The sequence below is a fragment of the Gambusia affinis genome, linkage group LG02 (genome assembly GCF_019740435.1).
Source record: "Gambusia affinis linkage group LG02, SWU_Gaff_1.0, whole genome shotgun sequence".
Classification (NCBI taxonomy): domain Eukaryota; kingdom Metazoa; phylum Chordata; class Actinopteri; order Cyprinodontiformes; family Poeciliidae; genus Gambusia; species Gambusia affinis.
In genome coordinates, this window is record NC_057869.1 from 2,998,676 (window position 1) to 3,013,994 (window position 15,319).

A 15,319-nucleotide genomic window follows, 5' to 3' on the forward strand; every position below is an offset into this window, starting at 1 on the left:
AGTATAAATAAAGTGAAACAGCTAAAAATGTTCAAATAAAGAACCATATAACTTTTATTATAGGCGATATAATAAAATAAGACAAACAGACAAATAGATTTGCTCTTTATGTATTCTAAAAAAATCAGACAGTTTACAAGATAGCATTAAACACTGGTGTAATAAACAGGGCTTTGCTCTTTTTACATTTTCTTTACCTTCACCTAGAAAACTACTTCATGATCATCTTTTTTCTACATAGTTTTTATCAAAGAAGGTTTTAGAGACAATGGGGTTTATATGGTTAAATAAAAAAAACTGTGCTTTCAAACATCTTCAACATTTATCCATACTTAAAAATCTTTTTCCAACTTCTTGATCTTTCTTACAGTCACACTCTTCACTACCATCTTCATCCCAGCTCGTCTTTTTTAACTTTACATCCTGGTTACTATCTCAACCAGTTGAAAATTTAACAAAATGTGATACATTATTTCTAAAATGTATTTATTTTTAGGTGTTTAACTTTAAGTTGTTTATTTTAACAACTTTATTGTAAATGTCAGGGAGGGCTTGGCCCTACTAGCCCACTTATACCAGCCGTCCCTGATCTCAACTGTAACCAGAATCCCAGGATTAGCCATTCCTAGCTCCCTTACTTAGCTATCTTAAACCACAATATTTATATGGGAATAATATATAAAGTTACAATAAAATAGGTGAAAAAAATGTTTGGTTTTTTTACATTTGAACATGTTTCTAAACTAAATTTCTGCACCAAAAATCCACCCTGATACAGCTTGTATGAGGCTAATGGTTAAACTGCTAACAGGCTTAAGCATTAGCGTTCTGCTAACAGGCTAAGCACTAGGCTGTTAGCAGAAATAGCTTCATTATAATCCATCTGAAGCTGCTTTCAGCTCTAAAGTTGTTGCTGTGCTAGCTCCAACAGCGTTTTCAAAACCAATTTTCAGTTTCTAGTTTTATTTTTAATGCCGGTCTATTAAAGTATAGAACATTTCAAGTTCTATGACATCTAGCAAGGCTAATACGAACCAAGTACCTGTTTTGGCCCATTTCATTCCCTTTTCCTTTCAGAAACCTACAATTATTGTGACCACTCATTTCAACTTCATTCGTCTTAATTTCCATCTTTCACAAACATTCTGTCCTGTTAATCCAGGAATGTAAAAGCCCTTTTTATCACAGCAAATAAAATCTGCCTGTCTGCAACACACTTAAAACTTATTTACTTTAGAAAAATAGAAAAATGGAGCATGACAATTTGTCTACAATTTATGCATTCCAAATAATATCTATGGCACCATTAACAGAGAACAGAATCTGCCTATGAAAAAAAACAGTAAATGTTTTTTATTTTATTTTACTGTCACCCAAATTTCATCCTTGTTGAATTTGTATTAAAAGTGCAAAAACATTGTGGGTGTAATCTAACCTTTTCCAATTTTTTGACTTGTTTGCATTCTTCAGAATAAATTTTAAAAATCACCAGATTTCAAACAAGTATTTGAAAAGTGATGATTACATTTTTAAATATTTAAAGTATAGATGCACTTACTACATACAACAGTTTTGATTTAGGAAAATCAGATATCCAACAATTTTAGCTCACATTTTTTAAATATTCCTTCCTCTGTAAGCCCTTCTGAATTTTTATTTTGTGGTAAATCACCCATAGGATAAATCACATCATCCATTAGCCTCATCAGTTACATCAGTGTTTTTAGTCGGACCGAATCCTTTCGCCGTTCTGTTGAAATCCTTACGTTCTTCGTCCTGAGATTTGCGTTTTATCAGCCCTATTTCAAAAGCTGCTGCTATTTTATTCAGCGGCTTTTCTGCTGCTTCCTTCAGCTTCCTGGCATTAAACCGAGGGCTGTACAGTAAAACTGGCAGCCGGTTGACAAACGATGGCAGCGCTGCCTGGTCGTCTTTGGAGGCCTTTTTCGTTTCTGAATCTTTCTTGTTGGAATTGATTTGGTGCATGATTTTTTCTTTGGTAGAGAACATTTGGAAGAGGAGTGCATCCCACATCTTTAGTGCCTTGGGTCCTTCTTTGTTCTGAAGAACTTCCTGGTTCATATCCTGGTCAGCAGGCGGCATGTCCATCATGTTATTGGTTATTCCGTCACTGTCAATAGGAGTGACCAGAGGTTTGTCCACGGGATCAGGAAATTGGGGTTCCTCTGGCTCGACAACCATGTGCTTTTTTAGCCTTGTCCACCCACTGAGCTTCCCCTTAAGGCCTTTTAGCTTCTGGGTTGGTTTTTGCTCAGTGGATGAACTTGATGTTCCCTCTGCTTCCGACTTTTTCTCAGTAGCTGAAGATGCAGTTGATGTCGTTGACTTCATGAAGGATTCGACTGCTGGCGTTTCCTTGGGTGTACTCATGGCCTTCAGAATGTCCTTGCCTTTGAGTCCAGTTTTTAGCTGAGATGACGGTGATGTTCCTCTGTTTGGAGATGGAGCTTTTACTGAGACTGAGGCCTGAGGCAGAGAGGTAGGAGTGGCAGAATCAATCACAGCATCTTTTACTATGGACGGTTTCATGACAGTGTCTGCTGCTGGCTGTTCAAGGGAAGCATTCTCTACTGGTTTCTCATTATTCAAGTGCGAACTAGACTGGATTGAATTGGCGAGAGGCTTTGAAGGCTCTGGCTTTACTAATGAGGGTTTTGTTTCTGCCATGGCAGAGGAAGGTCTTGATTCTACCAGCTGAATTGACGGTTTTGCTTTTAAAATTGATGCACTGTTCAAAGCTGAGTCACTGGCCATGCTAGTTTTAGTAATTAGAGAGGAGAGAGTTTCTTCTCGGTTTGAAAATTGGTTTGTTTTCATGTTTCCCAGTGGGGAAATTAGTTTTATCTCATTGACCGAAGAGTCGTTTGGTGGAGATGTTTTAGTTTCTGGTTTTAAGATACTTTCTTTGACTGACTTCTCATTCTGCTGAACCACACTGTTTGGTGTAATATTTTGAAAAGGTGTACTGGGTGAGTGTTTCAGCTGGTTTATAGTGGTTGGGGAAGGGTTTGTGTTTGCCGAACTGTCCAAAGTAACAGGACTTTGATAGGACGGGGGTAAAGTAGGAGGGTACATTTGTAGTGGCGTGTAATTCACCCTTGGCTCAAGTAATGGAGAAGCTCTTATTGCTGCCCATGGTTTATTTGTACTTGGATGACTATATGGGACTTTGAAATCTTTGTTAGCTTCTTTGAGAGTTTGGATGATTTTAGTAGAGTGTTCATTTACGACAGCATATGGAAAGGATTGAGGATTCTCATTTGGGACATTGGTTTGGGATATTGCTGGGAGTTGATTAGCATTACTAAACTGTTGAGATGTATTTACTGGCAAAGATATTTGATTGGGCTTTACAAGTTGAGTGTTTTCACTTATACCAAATATGTTAGTCTCAATTTGACCTGATGCCATGGACATCTGCGCTTTCATTGCAGGTGTTGAAGAATTTTTAGTTTTTGACGACGGACTTGCTAAGCATTTAGGATCCATAACTGGCTCAATTACAGCATAATTTTCCTTTAATGTAGTTTTAAGAATTTGGTGAATAGGTACTTCTACTGATCTGTTCACATGCTGAAGATTTGGAGACGCTTTACCCTCAAGAGGCCCATTAACTGATTTCTCATTCATTGAAGACTTTGACGCAAAATGATTGCCTAATCTGTCCGATTTTATCTGTGGACTTTTTGGTGGGAATTGCCTCATTGTGGGGTTGGGGGGAACCATAGTTTTACTAGGTTGCTGAACATTAAGCGCTGGTTTAACAATCACTGCTGACTCTGCCAATGTTGTTAAAGATGCTTCCATGTGGAGTATATTTGGAATTGTGTTTTCAGTTGTGAGAATATTGTCAACATTCCTGCGGAAACCAACATTTGATTGGGCTGTCAAGTGCTGAGTAGCTCCATTTTGTGCGGATAAACTTGTGTTTGCAGGTAGTTTATTGGATAACTTACATTCACTTATTGGCATACTCATGTTCCCTATCTCCTTTGGTGCAAAGCTTTCTGCTTTGGTGTTTGCTAAAGAAAAATGTGGATTCACTTGAGTGTTTAGACTATTCTTTGTAGTTTGTGTACACATTTCTGTAGATGTAAATGAAGTTGCGTGGAGAGTTTCTGCTTGCATGGCTTGACTTGGGAAATACCATCCCATGTTATTTACAGGCACATTCTCAGGTATCATTGTTAGCATTTCTAGCTCTTTCGTTGGCACATGTGGATGGTTTGTGTTGGTTTTTGTTTCTGTGGTAGGTTTACTTGGTAAAATATTTGCATTCAAAAAATTAGATGGGAGCAAATTGAAGTTGTTTTTTAGAGCTTGGTGATTTGTACAGACTTGAGTTTCTGTACCGTGTGGATGCATAATTCTTGTGCTTGTCTTTGGTGAGGATACTGTGCAGATATCGTACTGCCCAGAGCAAACAGATGCTGTCACAGGCTCATGAGGAAGCATCAGTCCTCTGGTAGGGATAAGAGGCTCTTTGGGTATTTTTTCACGAGCGTGCTCTGTATTTGCAGGTGTAGATGACAAGGTATTCCCCATATTTGTTTTATTTGGTAGAGTAATGCTTTTGCTTGCCTTGATTTGGCATTTGAACTCAGCATCGTTTCTGTCTTGGACACCTTCATTTGTTTTACTAGACAGCTGGATTTCTGAAACCAGTTCAGTAGACTCTTTACCTGAAATAGCGCTGCTATTTATAACTTGACTTTCTGGGTATCTACTCTGTACCTGGGCTATAGAGTTTGGAAATACTTTTGTTTCACAGTCTGCTGGATTTGTTATAAACGTGGCAGCTGGTTGAACATTTATATTATTGAGTAATGATGAATTGATTTTAGTAGGATTTATTTCCATTTTTCCTAATTGTTCATTTATATTTGTAACATTGGACACTGCAATGCAGATTTTATCAGGCAAAAAATTAGTTTGATCAAGATTTGATGGTTTGAGGGGAACATCTACTCCTTTTGGTTTAGGTTGTGATTCTGCATTTAAATCTTTGACCAAAGGTGAGGAGTAAATGTTTGGGCCAATGCTTGTTTTTTGCCCTGCCTCTACTGAAAACTGCACCAGACCTTTTGTGTGTACCTCACCTGCTTTAGGTATTGGTATTGAAGCCTCTGAGTATGAGGCTTTAGTTGTGGATGCATCACTTGTGGATTGCAGTGTTATTTTCTGTGCCAATCCAAAGGGAAAGTTGGGTTCTATTGTTTCCACTGCAGATGTTTTTACTGACTCTATCCCAACATCCTGAGTTCCAGTCCAACTTTCCCTTGTGATATCATTATTGCAGTGTGTGAAAATCCCTTCCTCTGGTACTTCTGTGTGGGATGACTGTTCTTTGTGATCCATGGAAGTTATGTCCTCAAGTCCGTTGAAATATTTTTCTTGCTTTGAGACGCCTGAGTCCTCTAGAGTTTTGTCTATATGGGTGATGTCAAAGTTTTCATCAGTGGCAGGATGCGCAGCACTGCCATGGGAAAGACCTGTCCTTATTCCACCATAGGCAGCATATTCAACTGGAGTTAGTCCGTAATATGTAGAACGGGATTTGGGTTTTGAGCTTGCTAATGACATTTGTGTCTCCAAAAGTGAGCTCAAAGACTTGCGTGCCTCCACTACAGGTGGGCGATAGGTGGAGAACACTGGGCTTGGACATTGTGACCCTTGCACTGAAATCAAAGGTGTAGGGCTGAGATTTTTTGGTACAGAAAGAAATGATGGCACCTTTGGCGGAGATGAAGCTTTGCTTTCTGCAACCTGGTCTGTGTTGGGGTTGACAAACTGTGCTACTGTAGGTCTAACCACAGGAAATTCATGCATATTCATATTCTCTCTGTGGTCTGACTCACAAGTGACCAAACTTAGATTCATTGTACTCTTCCGTGTACTGGGAATTTCTATCTCCCTATACACGTTTTGTTGTTTGATGAAAGTTTGGTTATTGTCATCAGTTTGCTTTTGTGCTTCAGTCGCAGCTGAAGGTTTACCCAAAGACCAAGTTGGAATTGCTGAATTGTCTCTAAGTGCCTCTTTCTTAATAACTGGTGCTTGTAAATCCTGGAAGGAGTTGAAAGTAGGGTTCACAGTGGATGTAAGTGGGCTGGGTTTTGATGTTTCAAAAATAGGAGTTGATATTTGAGCTTGTGTGAAAGCCAAAGGCGAAGGTCTCACACTCTGGATCCAAGGTGAAGACAGTTCTTGATCAGCATTTACTGATGGCACAGAGGCTTTCTGACTGAATCCTCCAGATAAAGAGGCTCCTTGGTGGGCTAGGTTCATCACTGTGAGATCCTGGACAGAGTGAGGTTTGGATATCTCATAAAATGTGGCCTTAGATGTATAGATTTTAGCTGGCATGGCTTCAATCTTTGGCTCTTTCACTGCATCGACAAGAGATATTTTAGAGGCAGTTATCTCAGAAGACATCTGCCGAAGAGCACTGTTGCCAATGCAGGCTATGTTAGCTCTAGTTAATGTCTGTCTCTGAAAGTCATCCTTTATATTAGTGTTTGTCTCCCTCTGGCTGGGAATGAATGGCTGTGTTTGAGTGTTTGAAACTGATAGGGGCACTGGAACAGGAGAAAGACCTGCAACGTGAGAAGGCGTTAGGTCAATGCCGGAGTTGGCGGCACCAGTGGACAGGGTCAGGCTGTGGGTTGATATTTTTGGGCTGCAATGCGAAATGGCAAGTGGAGAAACTGTTGTGACTGACCCATGGGAATTTGATGTCATGTTGAAAGCTGGGGGAAGACGTGGTGCAGAAACCTGCTGCCATGCTGCTGAAGATGTCAAAGGTGGAACTATGAAGGGAGAAGCATCATCAAATAGGAAAGAGGAGCACTCGTACAGCGGAGCCACTTGCGGTTCAGAGGTCCTAAACCCAGCTGGGTGGGATGGAGGGTGAAAGCTATTGGTTTGTCCGTTGAGACTGTCCTGAGGAAGAGGGAATGCAGGTACAGAGTGATCGTAGAATGAGCCAAAGGGATAACCGGAGACAGAGGCGTCAGCTACGTAGAGTGACTCTGGTGTCCTTGGTGGGCTGCACTGATCACTGTGCTCTAGGTCTGTGCTGGCTTCATTGACAGGCGATAAACAGGAGCGGAAGGGGATGGGCGTCTGAGAGAGGCTGCCTTTTTTCTTGGCTCTCTTCTTCTTAAGTTTCTGAAGCCTTGCATTGTCTTTCCCTGGTTTGGGCAGTAGAGGGGGAGGATACTGCTGCGAAAGGTCAGTCTCCAGTCCATTAGTGTAACACACTTCCATCAGCATTGCACGTCCTACCAGAGAAATGGTACAGAACAACAGAGACTCACTGAGAAATGTTATACCACTAAATAATCCACTTCCATACTCATCTATAAGGAAGAGGATTAGGACCCATAGTGGAAAAAAAGATTTTTGACTTTTTTCTCAGAATTTGACTTTTTTCCCTCTGAGATCAATAGTCAGAATTCTGAAAATGAAGTCAGAATTAGGACTTATTTCTGAGAATTCTGACATTTTTTCTGAGAATTCAAACGTTAATATCCAAATTCTGACTTTTCCAAAAAAGTCAGAATTCTCACTTTTTCCCAGAATTTGGAGAAAAAAAGTCAGAATTTGGGGGGGGAGAGTCAAAATTTTAATTTTAATGTCACATTTCTGACCTTTTTTTTCCTCAGAGATCAAAAGTCAGAATTCTCAGATTTAAAGTCAGAATAATTATTGGCCCTAATCCTCTTCCATACATCTGTTTGTTTGATGTAAACTAAAATTGTTTAGTAGATTAGTGTAAATAACATTAATGTCTTTTTTTTCTCTTCTTTCATAGCTGAACATCTCTTTGAAGATTTGTGAAACTCCTCTTTGGAATATTGGACGACAAACCACTTCTCTTTTTGTTGGGCTATAATCTGGAAAAATACCAAAATCCTTCTTTTGCTTTGGGACTGATATCTTTCTGTACTTATTGTATCTTTGAATACAATCAAGCAAATCTGAATAAAGTACTTTTTAGCGTTTATTAGCTTCTTTATCCCTCTGTCAAACATTTATTATTTATCACGAGGTAATCGTTCTCTTTTACAGTCCTCCCAGTATAGTATTCAGCTGCTTACTGGTTTTACTCCTATAACCCCTGTCATGGCTTGGAGACAAGTTGGCCACTGAGAACTGAGATCTCATAACACCAGATTCATTCCAGGCTCAAAAGATCTTAATTGAGTCCTGAAAATGATGCACAGTTACAAGATGCATGTGAATTAGAAATAGAATGACATTTAAAGATGTTTCTTAAAATAGGTCAGCTTTGAAATGATGACAGGCTATTTACTCAGATAGTCTTCTTTTGAAGATGGTCATGGTTTAAAAATTACCTCTGCAATAAATAGAAGTAAACCTCAAGTAAGATGGTTGAAAACTACAGAAGGGTGGCTGAGTTTATTCAGCAAGGATGGTGTATCCAAATAACAGAGGCTTTAAATTAATTCACTGGTCAGTTTGAGTTCATAAACAAAGAAGTCTGACCAAGGAACAAACTGAATATTCTCACATGGTTTGTAGCGACAGGTTTTGGATCTCTTCCTGTAAAAAGAAATCAAACTACCTTCAGCGGTTATGAGTTAACAAACTCAATTTTGGACAAAGGTAAACGAACTACAGGTGCAAAATATTTCTCAAGTTCTGTAAAAATTTGAAAGATTCATGAAAGTATGAACTGTAAGTTTTAGAAAGGAGCATGAATTCTTGGTAAGTACCAGAAAGTAAACACTAATGTGGAAATTTTGTGCACATTTAAACCCCTAATAGTAACAAATTTGTTACTATTAGGGGTTTAGACCTAATAGTAACACAGGTTTAAACCTTTTATGTAATAACATTACTCCCCATAATGTTACTGCTGCCAACTTTACCAGCAGTCATTTTGCTGAACCTCAAAGTTCCAGAGTATAAACTCTAATAGTTCCTGGAAAATATGTGCTTTCCTGGTATGTCAGTCGCACCAGCATAATCTGTAAAAGTCTTCAAATTAACTTTACATAGCCCAAACGTGAAATAACCTGCACTTTGTGCTCAAATATTTGGTATTTGGTATGACCATATTTTTAGGTACAGTAGGTGATTAGTGTGTGTGTAATGAGTGAGGAGGTGGCCTAAGTGCATAATTATTAGGTAGTTTATCCTCTTTTGGCAAAATGGGACAAAAAACATATTGAGAAAAATAAAGACCCAAATTAACTGCCAAGGATTTGAGAAGAATCAAGCGTTAAGGTTCCATGAACTCATTATCTTCAAGTTCTTTCATATTCCACAACTACAAGATGTATCTAGAAGAACAAGATGTTCATGATCAGAGACATGGCCAAGGTAAGGGAGGCTGTAGCCTGACACAAAAATTGAAGCATCTCACTGGGCCAGGAAATATGTGAACAGATTTTCCAAAGGTTTTATAGACTGATGAAATGAGAGTGCCTCTTAATGGAGCGGATGGATGGTCCCATGGGTGGATCAGTAACTGGCACAGAGCTCTACTCTGAGTTGGATGCCAACACGGTGGGTGTGGGATACTAGTATATTACAAAATACATCAAAGATCTGTTGTTGTATCAACCTTCCAGACCTCTCAGGTCTGCATCCCCAGAACCAAACATGAAGAAGCAACTTTCAGCTTCATGCACCACAAATATGGAACAAATATCCAGAAAACTGGAAAACAGCCGAAACATTGACTCCCTTTCAATCAAGGCTAAAAATCCACCTCTTTTAGAGTTGCTTTTGAACCTTAATAAGTGGAACGTGGACCAACATATTTGATGTATATTGATGATTTTAATTATATTAGTTTTTCACAACTGTTCACTATATTATGTGCTTATGATTTTGTTTTTATGTTTTCATGATGTAAAGTTGTTTCTGAAATATTTTATACAAATAAACTTGACTGGTATGGTGTTATGATTTGGATAGTGACAGCTGTTATAGCCAATAGGAAGCAAGTTTGGTTGAGAGCGCATCGTTTTGCTAAGTTTCATAGCTTAGAGGTGCGATGCGGTTCAGACTTCGTCAATGTGAGTCATAAGAAGCGTTGAGTATTGTAAACGGTGAAGGAAAAGTGAGAAATTTATGTAAAGGTATGTTTATGGTTCATGTAGCTTCGTAATACGATAATATTTATGGATTGATTATCATATGCTAACTGCTAATATGTTGAGCTAATTTGTATTAGCCTACTACGAGCTATATTCGTTTGTGCCGTTATTGCTTTAGTTAGTACTGATTCATAGTAGAATAAAATATTTTATTTCTTATTTTCTATACAAGTTCTTCTCTAAAGAACCATTAATCAATTGATTTTAATAAATAGGACTGAATTATCTCTACTCCGCTTTCATGACAAATTTTAAAGGAACATAATTGGCTCTCAAAACAGGGCTGGCGTTATTAAATATGAGCTGGTTGGACTTTTCGGATGAAAATCTCCCCAAATCAACTTCCGGATCTACTACAAGATTTTATAAAAATCTTTATTCAAGTAGTGTGACAGAAAGAAGTCTGCATCTTCCAAAAATATGATCATTTTCATGCAGGACAATGCCCAACAACAACAGTTGCTCAATAATTGTGTAGAGAAATATCTAAAAACCTTTTACTTTCGTAAGTATTTACGTACGTTTGAGGTTTGTTGACATTTTGGATTAATCAACACTAACATAGATTGTGATTAAGAAAAATGATCTTCCACTATAAGAGTTGTCTAGTTTCTGGGGAAAATATCTTAGTACACATGAAATAAGACTAACTTACAAGAACCTTTTCAGCAAGATATTGGAGCTTGTTTAAATAATTCTTGAATATTGATTGAAAAAAAACCTTCTGGTTCCACTAGCAGATAATTTCACTTATAACACGAGAAAATTGTATTGTTATGAGTGAAATAATCTGCCAGTGGAACTGGAACCTTTGCATCAATATTATGGAATTATTGACTGAAACCAAGCTCCTATATCTTGCTGAAAGGCTACTTGTTAGTTATGTCTTATTTCAAATGTACTAAGATATTTGCAATAGAAACTAGGCGAAAAATAATTGCTAAGATTTTGGATTTGTGCAGGGATTGTGCACACAGTGTATACATTCTGGGAGAGCTGCAGAAATATTCTTACAAAATAAAAATAAAAACTTCTAATTTTTAGATCAGAGTGATCACAGTTTAATTAGTGGCACAAGCTTTTGTTCGATTCATCATCACTAATTAGAGAATTAACAGTTTTTCCAAATTCCAACTGATATTTTCAAATAAAAGGGGGGAAAATCTGTGGAAGCGATCAGAATAAGTTGAGTAGTGAAGGTGTTAGAGAGTCTGTGAGTAGCTCTAGGACAGATCCACGTTCTAATTTTAGTGCGATGGAAATAAGAGCAACACCTGCTGCCTGCTGTCCTGTACTTAGTGGAACCGCTTCAGTTCTCCTGTAATCAATCTCAGGCTCAAATCCTCTCAGAGAGGCTCTGACTGCACGCTGAGCCCCGTGTAGCCTTGTGAGAATGTCTGTTAAATTTCTACTTAAACCATAATCTCTGCTTTCTCCTAAGAAGCAATCAAGTTTACCCCTAACAGAATATTTTTTACAAGGTGAGGCTTAGTAACTCTTGAAAACTTTGCTTAACTTGAATGATTTGAAATCAGAAATGCTTTTTGAGAAAATGTTTATTGCAAATCCCTGCTGTCAGAGTGACTCCTGTCATCGCAGAGACAAAAAGCGCAGCTGCAACATGAGACGTCCCCTATTTAAGGCTCTGGGACGGGACATCGGGGACGTTTTCACTCCGGCAGCAAAAGAGGAAAGTGTAAGATTAGCTTTGTGTTAAAAGTGGGCCATGACCTCAATCTGTCTACTTTAAAAGCAGTTAGTTAAATGAAATTAATGGTTTTATATTTGCATTATTAATCTAAAGACTTACCTGACTGGGATGCTTGTGCTTCTTGTGTTTTTTGTTTCTTTTATTGGCTGTGAGGGAAACAACAGCGTGACGTTAGAGCTCATTTCAAACTAAAATGAGAAGAAAAGTTTTAAAAATGCAGCTGTTTTAGCTAATATGTGATTCATGCTCATATTCATCCGTCTTAGCACAAGAGTATGCAAGGCATGCAGCATGTTAGGTGCTTGTTTGCAAGCCCATCCTCCTGAGGATACATCTTAATGTCTGATATGCATCAAGCATTTGAAATTACGAATCGTGCACAAGCTGTTCTCAAGCTCTATATGCCACGTTTGCAGGCCGTCGCCTGGTCGGTATGTCAGGACCTTTCACCAGAACCAGCAGCAGACTCTTATTTTGAGTGGATTACCTTCAGCTGACGGGAAAAAAAAACTGTTCTCTGCTTGTTAATCCGGGCTCAGAGAGCAGCAGGGCCGCCTCATCCTGAAGTCAACTGGATCCTCGGGGAGCGAGCAGCGGTGCCTGCAGACGCTCCAAAAATAAAGCTGTTGCCTTCAGTGTGTGTTGCAGGGGCAGATGGGGGTTTCCGGGCCACCTGAGACGGCGCAGGTGCAGCCCCTACAGGCGGGCGACGGCCACCTCCACCTGGAGGAAGGCAGTAGAAGAGAACAAACTCTTATCAACAAACTGCCTCTGTTACTACAACCATAACTTAAAATTAGGAAACTTACAGAGGATCTTACAAACAGACAATACCTGAATTATTACTTTACACTATAAAATATTCAGTTTATGGATCTGAATCTTTTAAAGATAAGAACTTTAATGTTTGATATTTTCCCCCCCTGATTTTTCCTCACAATTCTTCACTTGAAAAGGATTTACACTGCAAAAACTTAAGGTTGTACCAAGTATTTTTGGACTAGTTTTTTGTGCAAATATCATAGTTCACTTGAAATCTGACAAAACTAACTTGAGGTGAATTTTCAAGAAAACTAAAAAAATATGAAAAAAAATGCTAGTTTCACTGGCAGATTATTTGACTTATAACAACACTTGTGTTTCATGTTATAAGTGAAATAATTTCACAGTGGAACTAGAATTTTTTCATCAATATTAAGGAGTTATTAAAACAAGCTCCTTTATATTGATAAAAAAAATACTTGTAAGTTAGTTTTGTCTTATTTCTAGTGTACTAAGATATTTGCACTAGAAACTAGACCAACAGTTTTTGGTAGGATTTTGGTTTTTTTGCAGTTTACCTGTGAAATTATTGTTGGTTGTCATGACAAAATCAAAGCCCTTTTTCATTAAATTTATGAATCTGATTATCTTAAAAAATAATAACTTTAATATTTGACTTTTTTGTCCTGAATACTGCTGATTGTTTTTAGTTGTAAAAGTATTTACCTGTAAAATGATTTTGTTGATTAGCAAGATGAAACCAAAACATTTAATTATTTTTTATAAACAAATTGCATATGATCATCTAAATTTCAAACTTTTATTGGAGAAAAAACAATGAATGATTACATTATTCTACACTGCTTTCAGAATCTAAAATATTACTTATTAGTGATCACAAGAGAAATCTAAAATCTAAATATTTGTTTTTTGCTTATTTTCTTCCCAACCTGTTGATAAATCCAATCTGTCATGATTCATACAGCCACCAGGGGGCTCTGTGATTTCATCCATCCATCGAGCTTGGGATTCAAACTCTGAACCTTCTTCCTGAAAGACATCAGTAGACATCTTAGCTATTAAACCATCAATGCTTTAATATCCACCACTTATTATAAAAAGATCCAGATATTTAAAAAAGGAACAATATTTACCTTGCATATGTGTAATATATGATAGAAAACATTTTCCTGACATCTATACTTTATGTGTTCACTAAAGTAAAATTTATTTCTGTGGCAGAAGTTGAAATCTTTATGAAAAATAATTAAATTAATGAAAAAAACTTTAAAATTGCTGACAGAGATAAGGGTGTAACAATATATCCGGTTTAAATGAGAGATCTTTCCAGGAAGTAGATGCTAGTACTCCATTTGTTTCCTTTAAATCTTTCCAAACACCAGGATCTCTTGGACATTTTGCATTGGCCTTGTTAATTATAGCAACAGTGAAAGGAAGCAGCTGAAAGTCTCACTGTGTTAAATTACACTGAAGATACGTTCTTACTGTGCTGACTCCATTAGGATGTTTTCTTTTGTAGCTGTTAGTTGAAAAGTGTATAGCAGAGCTTTACTGACACCTAGTGGATATTATTCAAAACGTTTGATTAAAGGATTCCTCAATCAATCGCTGATTATTGATCTATAAAGAGCCTGACCTGCCGATTCCAATTCTAGCCAATACCAATTTTTTGTCTGAAATGTTGCTCAGTCAAACCTCTCTGACTGCAGATCAGTGGCTGATTTTAGACCTTTGCTGAGGTGAATAAGATCAGGGAATAAGATCGGCTTCACATGGACGTATCGTCCAATCACCGATCTCCCAAAATTATGGAAATTGGCAACAATAAATCGGATAGTCAATAAATTGGTGCATCCTTACCTCGAACATGCGGGAAAGAATTAAGGTATGTTTTTGGTGAAGGAATAACGTTATAACATGATGTAAAGCTGAAAAAATTAATTTAACCCTAACCCTCTTAAAACACAGCTGCTTGTCCTCATCTCTCCTCTGACAGGAAGAGGCGTTTGGTTGAACCATCAAAGCCACTGCAGGGCGTTTGAAGCACCAACTGTCTACCTCAGTGGTTCCCAAAGTGTGGGGCGCCGTGCCGTTGCAGGGCGGCGCGGGAAGCAGTATGGATGAATTTTTTAAAGAAACAGTTACCCAAAAGTGTTTCACTGTAAAGATGGTTTGTAGTTTGTTTTGTTTCAACCTGAAGTGTGAAATAAACTTCAGTGTAGTTTGAAAACAAAATATGTGTAAAGGTTTATGTCTGGTTGAACGATGTGTGACCAGTTGATTGTAATCCATAGGGGGGCCCCAGAAGAAAACCTTTGGGAACCACTGATCTACCTGATCACACACACACACACACAGCAGGGATCAAGGTAAGAACAAGCTGGACAACGGTGTGTGTGAAGTTTAAACCACGTTATCCGTTGTTTAAAACAGTAAGCAGTGAATATCTGTCGCTCTTCATTTGGGATTTTGCGATTTGAACAGAGAAAGAATCCTACAACCTGTTCTCATATGAACACAAACCCAGTTTTTCAGCTCAACACGCTGAGGCCGCCAAGTTTAGTTTCAGTCTCTCATCTTGTCAGAAAGATTCTACAATGTAAAAACAAAAAAAATATTCTAGTGCAAATATTTTAGTACACTTGAAATAAGACAAAACTAACTTATAAGT

At 37.9% G+C, this 15,319-nt stretch overlaps 2 protein-coding genes across 8 annotated transcripts in view; one reads left to right on the plus strand and one right to left on the minus strand.

The window, feature by feature from the left end:
• Positions 1-8,027, plus strand: part of LOC122845129 (non-muscle caldesmon-like) — a 32,842-nt gene extending 24,815 nt beyond the window's left edge. For all 6 annotated transcript variants that reach the window (XM_044141231.1, XM_044141198.1, XM_044141223.1 and 3 more), the window contains one exon: positions 7,838-8,027. In XM_044141231.1, the coding sequence (XP_043997166.1) occupies positions 7,838-7,863 (26 nt within the window). In that variant the 3' untranslated portion in view covers positions 7,864-8,027. The remainder of the gene's footprint in view (positions 1-7,837) is intronic.
• LOC122845115 (mucin-17-like) lies at positions 31-12,472 on the minus strand. 2 transcript variants are annotated; one of them, XM_044141188.1, is made up of 4 exons: positions 12,353-12,472; positions 11,965-12,011; positions 5,121-7,304; positions 2,166-2,487 (listed from the first exon to the last, which is right to left on the minus strand). In XM_044141188.1, the coding sequence occupies exons 3-4, from the start codon at positions 7,294-7,296 to the stop codon at positions 2,315-2,317; spliced, it is 2,349 nt and encodes a 782-aa protein (XP_043997123.1). In that variant the 5' UTR covers positions 7,297-7,304; positions 11,965-12,011; positions 12,353-12,472; the 3' UTR covers positions 2,166-2,314. The 2 variants fall into 2 exon arrangements, with proteins under 2 accessions (XP_043997115.1, XP_043997123.1); XM_044141180.1 differs by having other exon boundaries at positions 31-7,304.
• Positions 12,473-15,319: the final 2,847 nt, after the last annotated feature.